Here is an 11742-nt window from a genome sequence, read left to right on the forward strand (position 1 = left end):
GGGGGGGGGGGGGGGGGGGGGGGGGGGGGGGGGGGGGGGGGGGGGGGGGGGGGGGGGGGGGGGGGGGGGGGGGGGGGGGGGGGGGTAGCTGTTTTCTGGATGCTACCCAACGTATAATCCTAACATAGTGTAGTTGGATGATTCTCTAGTTGGATATTTGGATATGGACAACAAGTTCACATATGGAGAGTAAAGTAGCTAAAAGAGCCTTAAGTTATAAGGTTTTGTTGGGCAGCTTAATTGAATTAATGAAATTTATAAGGTCATATGAATCAAATACTACTTAGGTTAAAATGTACTTTGGGTTTCATTTATTTTAATTTTTGTACTTTAATTTTGAAAATGTATTCTGGGCTGTCTTTTCTTCTTACCTGTAAGGACTAAATTTAAAATACCATTGGAAGTGTAAGGATTAGAATGGAATTGTATCAAAACCAGAGTCTACCATTCAATTTATAACTTACATAGTTCAACAGGCCCCATCCACCAATCAAAGGTAAAATGTCTTTGATTTGAATGGAAACAATCCAATGAAAAGAAAAATGCTAATAATTAATACAAATTGGGAAAATAACTTTTAAGAGGATCAAAATTTTGCTAAAACCTTGGGGTTGACTACATTGAGAATTAACAAAAGAAGCAAATTCATTAGAACTTGGCGTTGAAGAATGAATTAGCTTCTGGCAGTTGCATTGGGTGGTTGAATGGGAAGGATGGCTGCAAAGCTGGAATGACGTTTGGCGCTGCGGCAAGCGGTTGGTGTCCATTGGCCATGAATGGCTGAGGAACACAAAGCTGCAATGCTTGTGTTGCTGCAGTTCCTGCATTGGTCGAGGATGTTAAGATGAAAAGTTAAGCGATGAAAAGGGAATTGTGAGATCCCACATCGGTTTGAGAGGAGAATGAAATATCCATAAGCCTCGGGGGGAAGCCCAAAAGAGAAAGCTCAAAGAAGACAATATCTGCTCACGGTGGGCTTGGGCTGTTGCAGTAATGTTCAGGCATTAGCCAGGAACAAGAATTTCACCTTGATGTTTCGGATATTGAACAGGCTGTGCTGTCAACAAAGGGCAAGGTGGTATCGATGAGATGATTGTCGTACCTTGAGCCAAGTCCTGAAATATGAGACAAGGAAACTAGGTAATTCAGAATCAAAGGGAGAAGCAACATCATGAAAACAGACTAAATGATGAATTGACCTCAGAAAAAACCAAAGAACTTCAAACCGATCAAGAGAAACCTGCCCAAACAATACGTACAGGTTGGGAAAATTGAGCAACGTTGCCACCAAACCCAGATATTGAGTTGTCATATGGGACAAACTTGGCATCGGAGAAGAAATATCAATTATAACTTTGCGACCTTACAAAAGTCATCAATCTGTGTTCATCCCCATTGGTCAAACTTAACGACCATGAATAGGACCTATCTTGTATAAAGATATGTTCAAACAGTTTTGAAATTTAAAAAACAATTAAAAAACCAGTGTTAAAAAGCTTATTCAGTCTAAGCAACTTTTAAAAAATACATCAAGCAGTCCCTTGGGCATCCATTTTATAAAATGAAAGGAAGATTCAATCAAAAGGTTTCATTAAGATTCATCTTAAGAGAAAAGGATACTGTATCCAACAAAAAGAAAACAATGTCGTAAACCAAACAGTACTTTGTATTGATTCAACTTAGCAAACGAATACACAAAAATTGAAGATTATGCAGCCAGACTTAAAGTTGCAACTTTGAACAGGATTTGAAAGTAAAGGAAACATTGGAAGGAAGCATCACTTTAACATACATGTACAAAGGCCGTTGCAACAGGTAATAAACCGTCCATAAAACACATACAACCTACCTCACATCGAAAACGTTTCATTAAGATGTATGAAAAAGACTGAAAATTTATCTAAATTTCAACACCGTTGTTGATCCAAATCTCATATTTCAAAGGGAAAAAAACTTACCTCAGTTGAATTTGTCCTCGCTAATTACCCAATTTGCTACCTTTCCTCTTGAAGACCCTTGAAAACCAGGATCTATGATTGAATATCTGTTTTTTTAATAAGAAAAAAAATAATAACTGATAGATCCTTTGTCAAGAAAACGAGAGGAATCATCTTGTTGGATGGGAAAATGTTGCCCATCCTAATCAGTTTGGTGGACTGGAAGTGACGTCAGAAGGAACTACACCAAGGTTCGGTAGGTTAGTAGCACAAGTCCTCGGTGCAACATTCCATAGGAAAAATGCCTTCACTCGGCCTACATTTCATGAGGACTGATGAAGGAAGCAAGGTTGATCTAAGGACTCACGGAGAGGATGCGATTTTACCAATTTTCTAAGCTGTTCAGTCATGCAAACAGCAGTAACAGTACTATCAAGCCAACACGGTTTTCCTCCTGCCCAAAGTGGTTCCTTGAGGAACTAATAAGGATCACGGTGTTCCAAATGTTCCAACTGGACCTATTACATGATCCAAGACCAAGAAGATTCAACAAACATTTATTCTTCACCTACAAAATTAAATAGGCTCGGTTCAACTATTATTTCATGTGTTACAAGCTGATTCAATTGTGGAAGAACAATCTGAAGTTTCGAAAGTGAATATTTGCATGGTTGAAGTAGCGGATGAAGTTGCTATAAATTGAAAACTTTATTTATTATTTTAATTTTATAATTTCTTGCAGGGGCAAAAGGGTGGGAGAAGTTACTTGTTAAAGTGACTCTTGTAGAGATTCAAAAGGGAGTGGGAGTAAATTATGGCCACTAACTTTTTTAGCGGGCATTTGAAGAGTTCAAAGTTCTTTTTTTGTGGGAGACTATAAATACCCCCAAATTATTGTATAAAAGACAGATTTTAGAGGAATGAAATTGAGCTCTCAGATTTTCACCCTTAGAATTTGAGCATCTTCTTCGTCATTTCTAAATTTCAACTTCTTTGTCATTTCTAAATTTCAACCAATTCTTGTACAATCAGATCTTGATCAAGTGCGACTTGTGGAGTGATTCAATTTAGAACAAGGTTCCAAGAATTTGAGCATCATCTTTGTCATTTCTAAGTTTCAACCAATTCTTGGAGTAGATTGCATTAAGTCATTCAATCAAATCTTGATCAAGTGCGATTGTGGAGTGACTCGATTTAGAACAAGGTTCCAAATCTTGCTTCTAGATCTTTGATTTTAAGAGATAATCTAATTCTAGTCTTATCTCTTGGTTGATCCGAATTTTGTAAAGTGTTAATTTCTTTGATTCAAAGGTTGTTGCTTTATCAAAAGCTTGATCGTTGGGCTGAGGATTAGGCTTTATCAGCCCAACGATCCAAGAAATTAACACCTTTTTATACAAAATTCGGATCAATCAAGAAATAAGGCTAGAATTAGATTACCTCGTACAATCAAATATCTAGAAACAAGATTTGAAATTTTGTTCTAAATTGAGTCACCCATTAAATCTACTACAAAAATTGCTTGAAACTTAGAAATGGCAAAGATGGCAAAGGTGATGCTCTACATAGTAATTTGTAGGTATTTATAGTCTCTCCACAAAAGAAACTTTGAACTCTTCAAATGCGAAGTTAATAGCCATAATTTACTTCCACTCCCCTACAAAATGGAGTCGCTTTGACAAATAACTTCCCCCACCCTTTTTCCTATTACAAGAAATTATGAAATTAAAAATAATAAATAAAGTTTTCTAATAACTTATCAATCAAATGCAATTTATAGCAATATCATTCGCTACTTCAACCGTGCAAATATTCACTTCCAAAGCTTCAAATGATCCTTCCTCAATCGAATCAGCTTGTAACACATAACTTCCCCCACCCTTTTTCCTATTACAAGAAATTATGAAATTAAAAATAATAAATAAAGTTTTCTAATAACTTATCAATCAAATGCAATTTATAGCAATATCATTCGCTACTTCAACCGTGCAAATATTCACTTCCAAAGCTTCAAATGATCCTTCCTCAATCGAATCAGCTTGTAACACATGAAATAATGGTTGAACTGAGTCAATCCAATTTTGTAGATGAAGAATGAATACTTGTTGAATCTTCTTGGCCTTGGATCGTGTAATAGGTCCAGTTGGAACATTTGGAACACCGTGATCTTTATCAGGAACGGTTAACCCTCGTCATTCTTCAGCCTCCTGCCCAAAGTAATTATGACTGAAAATTCTATAGACCCCCTATTACGAGAGTCTATACACGTAGGTGCGGGAGGGAGAGTAGGGGTACATGAGAAGGGTTTGCTTGAATGACTGTAGACCCAAGGAATTTTGTTAGTTAGAAGAGGAGCATGGGTACGTGAAGAGGGTGTGCTTGGATGGTTGTGTGGGTCCAAGGGATTTTGTTAGTTGGACGAGAGGCACGGGAAATAGAGCATATAGTTGTTTGCTTGACGGAGGGGTATCTTTTCGCTAATGGCTGTTTTGGCTATTCTCTATGAGAATGGGGAGAGGTGGGAAGCTCTCTAAACTATACTTGTTACCTTTCTGGTCATTAAGGAAATGGTTGAGCAAGGCCTATTAATTTTTGTATCAAAGCAGTGAATTCCGAGGGTGATTTCTCTAATGGAAATGTGGATAAACACTGATTCGAGAGGAAGCTCAAGAGGGTGATTTCTCTAATGGAAATGTAGATAAACACTGAGAGGGGATTCACTTCATCACAAAAAAACACCAACGGATAAGGGCAAGTGTGTAATTGATGATGAATTTGTACGAAAAGGAAAAGATGATCAGGAAAAAAACACTCACGTGGTAATTAGGTGAATGAAATCCATTACATGTTGCGAATGAAATGAAGTTGAACTACCCTCTTCTAACATGTTACAATCCTCTTCTCTCATGTTACAATCCATTACAGAATCCATGTTGTATATTTGAAAGAGGTTGACCTCCTTGCTTTTTTCATGTTACAATCCTCTTGCCGCCGAGTCCCCTTTCTTCTCAATCCACAGAGACAAAATGGAGGACTGGTGCCAACAGTTCATCACGGAAGAAAGGACTCACTAAGCCGAGATCACTAACTAATACTAATCTAATACTAATTAGAATAGAAAAGAACTCTCTATGTCATGTTATGTCTTCCCATGTAAAAATATGGGATGGATTATGTGATGACTGTCATGTATACATGATGCATATTATGTAATATGTCATGGATGAAAGGAGAAAGGGAGTGATGTTAATGCAATGCTATGAATGTAAATCCTGAGGATCTCATGCATATATGCATGTCATATGCATTAGGATACTTCCCTGTTATGTTATGTTAGTACAGATGCGTACCATCGATATTTATGTTCGCCATGATATCATCGGACCTTTCTTTTTCTGTGGCATCGGACGACGTGTTAACACATTGTGCCCAACCAAGCCAAACTCAGGGGTATGTATACGAGCCCGCTAGTGGGTCCATGTGCGCGTTCATAGACTGTGTGTGGGAAAACACTACACATCCAACCCTGCTCGAAATTGAAAAGAGTCCAAGGTCATGTTATGATTTTAAAGGATAGGTCCCATCATTATATGTGTGTGATTGCATTACTAACCCCAACAGTGGGGTGACTTACTGAGTATTTCTTAAAATACTCAAACCACGTGCTACCCTTATATTTTTCAGGTAAAGGTAATGCACACCTGCACAGATGACTTTAAATTAAATGTCCACGGCTTCATTTGAAACGTTTTATTTAAATTTCCGCATATGTTATTAAAAGCATGCATGTAGTGACGACTCTAGTTTAGGCAAGAAAATTAGGAGCATTACACCTAACCCTCTTCTAACTAAAAAAAAAGATCATTCCAGCATATCTCCTCATGTGTCCCTACCCTCCCTCACTTGCCTACATGTAAACTCTCGTGATAGGGTATCAAATTCCAGACAAAAGAGGAGCGACTGAACACAGATTTGTTCATGCACTAGCAAAGGATTTTTCCTCCACATCCAGCTAATAGCATTTGGAGACTTAAGGTTCCTCATGAGATCAGATTTTTCAATTTATTACTCTCTCTCCATTTAATTAATACAAATGACGGAGTCCTCTAACAGCCTCCTCATTGGGCCTTTCTCCCCTTAGTGCATTTTTTTAACAAAGGACATTGAAAACTAGGAGGCACTATTTTTTACCTGCATTTTTGCAAGGAAATTCTGGTATGGCTTCATCAAAAGTTTTGGTCTTCGTTGGTGCAAACCTAACAACATACCGGATTTTTCATTGAAGATATTCCGTTCTTTAAAAACAGAAACAAGATTGCTTTCAAATTTTTCTCGTTCGTTTGGGAGTTGAAGCAGTCTTCATAGCTAGATTTTTTGTAGTTCTCTATTCGAGCCTTTGTACTATATGCAGTGGTTTAGTTGCCGAATATGCTTTTTTCAGGCCTAGCTTTAGTGGCTCTTCAGTGACATGGTTTTGCTTCAGGGATTGTGTCTGTTTCTCCATTGGGCGCTTTGTTCTTCATTGTATTATTTGGTTTCTTATATTTTTGGAAGTTCCTTTCTTTTTCGTATGGTTGCTTGTTCTTTACACTTCCTATTGGAGTTTGTTTCCCCAAATCTTTTATTTCTTTACATATATCAAATGAAAATTTTGTTTCTGGTTAAGAAAAACATAAATAACTTTATACAGATATAGTGAAAAGTCCTGAAGAGTAGAACACCTTGAAAAAAAAAAAAAAAAAAAAAAAACAGAACGCTCTATAATTAAGTTAATTGCAGAAGGGATATAATTTATAAATCATTAGTGTAAAGAGCATCCCTTTCAAATACGCCCTCCCATTTTATTTCCCTATTTAGAAAAAATTATGTAGTTCCCTTCCATCCAGGCATTTTTCCATAGCCTTGATTTAAATAGGTCTTCCCCAAAACCCCTGCCATTCACTGCAAATTCCTTCATGGATTTATGAAAACCCCATCCAACATATAGGCGATTCAGAATTGAACACCAGCATCTTGAATTTAAACTCACGCACCAGTTTAAAGGAGGTGCCAATTTGGCATTCTTAACGTATCTGAAGCAGGCATTTAATGATTCAAATAAACAACTCCACAATAAAATTTTTACCTTCTCTAGTACACTACCTCTTCACATCAGCATAATCAAATTTTCCTCTAGAGTGTCCTTCCTTTTCATTAATTTTTCAATAGATGATCTGATTGAGATATGGCCAGATTCTTCAAAGATTTCAAAAAATAAAAATATATTATGGATAATTACAAAGTCCTAACCTTGTGGGTTGCCTATACCTACATCCTCCCTATCGCATGGAAAGTGCCCAACTTTCCAACCATATTCCTGTATTCCTCTATGTTGCCATCTTAGGGTTTTACGAGTGGATAAGAAGATAATTAGTTCAATCACCTTCAGTTCTTTGATGACACTCCCTTTCTCTTTTGCTAATCGGAAGATCCTTTGATGACACTCCCTTTCTCTTTGGCTAATCGGAAGATCCTATAATGATTAGCAATCTCTTCAAAAATTAATTCTTATGGTAATTGGGCCAATCTGAAAATAGCTCAACTAGTTTAGGTACACAATTTCAGCCAAGAGGTCAGAGAATTGAATCTCCTATGAAACTAAAAAAAAATTCTTAATGGAAAAGAAGTGGCTGATGGTTTTGGATGCAAACAGTGAGTGGCATCTTCCTTAATCAATACCAGCAACTCTACTCAACGTCTAAGGGTTTCTGACTCAATGAGTAGCATCGTCCTCAATGAGTAGCATTGTCTACCATGAAAAGCCCTTGGAAATCAATTGTAGTGATACAAATTGTTTACTCAAGTCTGTAACCTCAAGATGCTTGTGGGTCTCATCTTCTCGAAGGTTTGGGTATCCAAATTAGACTCGACCATAGAATATTTTATCTTTTGACAAGTTGGTGTGTGATATGTAAAAGAGAGGATGAATTGGCGACTACCTCTTCCTTTGGTACCTTTATGTAAGAAATTGAGGAGGAAATTTCTCAAACTTTTTAATTGGTCTTATCATTGGCAAACTTTCTGTATATTTAAACCTTGTTTTTTAACTAGTATGGGTATTTTCTACAGCTGACTTTTGCATCTATGGCTTTTCTTTGATTTGTGCCGGAGAGCGTTTAGCAACTCCCATAATTTCTGTACGCCTTTGGCTTGTATTTCGTCCATCCAATAAAATTTTGTATCAATAAATACTTCTTTTCTAAAAGAAAAGGCGAAAATTAAAAAGTTCTTTAACTCAAGGGATTGTACTAATCTGAGGGGATTTTGGCTGAGAACATTGGAAAAGATAGGTATAAATATAATATGATAAATGTCACATGAACATTCTATCTCTTAATTATAGTAGTGATGTGATAAACTGATAAGGATACGACGTACCTTGCCACTTTTATTGGATTCTGAACCATGAGAAGGGGCCATGTCGATCGTTGACGGCATTGAACTATGACAGGAGTCCATGCTACTATCCACAGACAAAAGTGAAGAAGTTGAGACACCAACTGAAAATGCATACGTCGTTATGTTGAGTGAAATGGGTCTTTCAGTGCATGGTTTCTCTAATTTAATAAGAGCGGGAGCAGAACAATTAGATACTCTAAACAATTGTTTTATGGCATTATTAAATTTTTATTATTCTCTGAATTTACTTTATCAGGCCGAAAATCCACCGCATAAAAAGAAATCTACAATTCAAGTGGTCAAAGAATGATAACATTACATAGAAATATCCACGCTGGAAGGTATTCGAAAACCGTACAGCAAAATCATAGGGTCCTACACTAACTAGCTAATTTCAAGAGATAACCACTTAATCCTACAACATTTGGTGTCAAAATTTATTGAGCATTTAACATTGTAGGTAAGTTGTAACTGAAAGTACAACTCCGTAGTGCTATTTGCAAAATCAGTAATTCAAATAAAAAACCATCTGCAATTATATTTAGTTCATATATTAAGAAAACCCTTTCGTAGAAGCTTTATAAGCAAATTAGGTGAGCCAGATATCATTAACAGCACTTTGAACTCACCACTCAATAAAGAGGATTGAACTCGATCAACCTACAGAAACAAAAGTAGTCAGTCTTTAGTATAGTCCACCCATATGAAATAACATCTAATTCTCAAGAAAACACGGGTCCTGAATAAGCTTAACTGACATACATTGAGTCCTTGACGCATGTCAAATTCCTGACCACGATCATCCTGCTCCTTTTTCAATTGGTTATCTGGGTCCTGTCTATCAAATAATTTAACATAAACCATAAGAAAAGGAGCACTTCAGTGAGATAAGAGTAATTGGTTACAAGATAAAACTGAACCAACAGATATATCAATCTCAAATAAAGTAGAGCGTGTGCCGCACAGAATGTTTCCTTTCTGGTATGAAATTGCTTGTTACCAAAAATAGTAATAGCAATAATATCAACGAAAGTATTCATGATAGTAATTAGTTACAAAATAAAATTAAACCACCAAATATCAATCTAAAAAAAGGTAAGAGAACCATTCTCCACACGGCATGTTCCCTTTTTGGTATGAAATTATTTCTTACCAAAATTAATAATGATAACAACAATAAAAGAACTGATGACACTTTATGAACCAGAACTACTTTTGATGGCCTCATCATGGAGATGAGATAAGCCTAAATTATTTGCTGAACAGCCATAAAGAAAGAAATATATTTAGGAGAAGCTATTTCATACCTCCAATTGATTGCAGCGCCAGTGACAACTTCAAGCTGCAAGGAGGTTGGTGGGAAGATAGGGTCATTATGAATAGGAATATGATAAACTTCAAAACAAAGACCAACATGCATAAACTTAGATAGCATGCCAACGAAATAATTCATACAAACAGTTAGTAGTGTAGGTATGCTGAGCGAATACTATTTTTCAAGTACTATTAGTAGGCATCTTTCAGGAGGTTATCTTAATTAATACATGAGTCATTCTTAACTATTCTTTTAATAGGGCCATCGCTCCTCTAACTTAAAATATTAGAAGCATATGCTGGGTGAGTGTGCTACAACTATGCAAGGAAGGCACCAAAAGTTCACCTTTTTGCAATTTATTCTCTCTTTTCTGCTGTGCATCTCTCTGGTTGTTCTCAACGTTATCTCGCAAAAGTGGTCTAACATCACTAAGCTTCCCAGTTACAGTAGGCAGTGAACCATGACCAAACCCATTTTGATCTTGGACCAGGTCACTGTTTTTACAATTAAAATCTGTGTTGGTAATCACGTGCATTTAAATGAGCACATGAATCACAAAAGAATTCGAAAACCCCCATCTATCTTTTTAGTTCAACAATTGTGAGTATGGAAATTTGAACCTCGAAACTTTTGGCCAAGGTTGCCAAGGTTATAATGTCATAACCAATCTCAAGATATGCTTTGGTTGACAAAACCTTCCCCCATCTTGAAATATGGATTTTTAAGCAAGAGACTATAGCTTTCTATGTGATGCCCAGTGCTAATTAAAATGCCAATAAATGATACTTTCCTGAAGCTACTGTCATGAAACTAATTATGCAATAATTTGTCTAGTATATAAAACCAAGTAGGAGAGAACAGAATATTCTTTCCAACTAAAATCAAGATGAAAAATGGCCATTTGAAGACAACATAACCTTCTCAACCACAGATAGGCACTTCTTTTAGGAAAAATCCCTCAGTTCTAACTCAAAATTCCTTAACATAAATTATGAAAAAGGTTACATTTGTACCAAGAGTGACCATGGAAACAATCTGCTAAGAACAACCATATACATCACTCCAAACGCCACAGACAAAAGAATATCAAACTCCAGAATTTAGACCATAAATATACACAATGCTAGGAAGGGAGTATACCTTATTTGATTAATCGGACACCCCTCCTTGAATGACTCGGCACATGTCTTAGCCCCTGTCGCTGGATGCAACAAAATAGGATCGTTGGCCTTGGCTTCGTAATCACAACCAGCCAAGAGTTTGGAAAAACTACCAGCCGGAAGTCGAACCTACTGTACATTTGAAATAACCCAATGTGACCTAGATTTCCATTAAACTAAATTAGATTAAATAACATGAGTACTAGATAAAGCGAAATAAAAGTGGCCTTAATTACATACCGTCGCAACAACTTGAACAAGATCACCAGAGAGAACAATAAGAGTATCTATCAATTACAACGTCATCGTCCACATTCACATTCCTTTTACTCTTTTTTGTCATCCTTGCGTTCTTCAGAACAACGCCTATTGATGCACAGATTGATTTCGTAACTATCACCATTTCTCGACGTATAGGAAAAATGAAAAAATTCAACAAACAAGATAGGTACGTCTCTTGTCCAAGAGAAGGTGATGTAAGGAAAAAAAACAAAACAAAATAGATGCCAATGATTTCATCCATCCATGGTCAGGTCAAATTTACGATCCCAATCATCTACACACCGGAGCACCAAATGCATACGATAGAATTGAAATTAAAAAGAAAAAAAACGATGGAAAACAACAAATTCACATAAGAAAGAACACAAACAGTACAATTGAAGCAGCATATAGAATCAGGGAAATTAAATGGAGAAAGCAAAGATGAAGTAAGAAGAGAATACCGTATTCATTCCGGACACAGGCAATGTGGAATTGCAGAAACGAGATCTTATGGAGATGAGAATGTGAGAAACTTTTTTGCTGTTGCGTTTCTACGTGCTATGCGTAATGCTTCACGCCGCTCCTGATATTATAATTTTATTATTAAAATTCAAAATTTCTTCAAATA

At 36.6% G+C, this 11742-nt stretch overlaps 2 protein-coding genes and 1 long non-coding RNA gene across 7 annotated transcripts in view; 1 reads left to right on the plus strand and 2 right to left on the minus strand.

The window, feature by feature from the left end:
* LOC111438469 overlaps nucleotides 1-347 on the plus strand; it is an 8469-nt gene extending 8122 nt beyond the window's left edge. For 3 of the 5 annotated variants that reach the window (XM_023076378.1, XM_023076377.1, XM_023076380.1), the window contains one exon: nucleotides 72-343. The gene's annotated coding sequence lies outside the window, so the exon portion shown is untranslated. Of the gene's footprint in view, nucleotides 1-71 lie in introns of all 5 variants that reach the window. The other 2 variants (XM_023076382.1, XM_023076381.1) reach the window with 1 other exon arrangement.
* Nucleotides 1-3072, minus strand: part of LOC111438470 — a 15070-nt gene extending 11998 nt beyond the window's left edge. Inside the window, exons 1-3 of the long non-coding RNA XR_002709672.1 lie at nucleotides 1200-3072; nucleotides 1028-1115; nucleotides 461-821 (exon numbers count right to left, since the gene is read on the minus strand). This is a non-coding gene — a long non-coding RNA (uncharacterized LOC111438470). The remainder of the gene's footprint in view (nucleotides 1-460; nucleotides 822-1027; nucleotides 1116-1199) is intronic.
* Nucleotides 3073-3492: 420 nt separating this feature from the next.
* LOC111438462 lies at nucleotides 3493-11253 on the minus strand. The gene is made up of 8 exons (XM_023076371.1): nucleotides 11149-11253; nucleotides 10831-10979; nucleotides 10036-10184; nucleotides 9683-9770; nucleotides 9138-9213; nucleotides 9005-9035; nucleotides 8355-8533; nucleotides 3493-5463 (listed from the first exon to the last, which is right to left on the minus strand). The coding sequence occupies exons 1-8, from the start codon at nucleotides 11251-11253 to the stop codon at nucleotides 5353-5355; spliced, it is 888 nt and encodes a 295-aa protein (XP_022932139.1). The 3' UTR covers nucleotides 3493-5352.
* Between the last annotated feature and the right edge of the window lie 489 nt (nucleotides 11254-11742).

Source organism: Cucurbita moschata, unplaced genomic scaffold, assembly GCF_002738365.1.
Source record: "Cucurbita moschata cultivar Rifu unplaced genomic scaffold, Cmos_1.0 Cmo_Scf00075, whole genome shotgun sequence".
Classification (NCBI taxonomy): domain Eukaryota; kingdom Viridiplantae; phylum Streptophyta; class Magnoliopsida; order Cucurbitales; family Cucurbitaceae; genus Cucurbita; species Cucurbita moschata.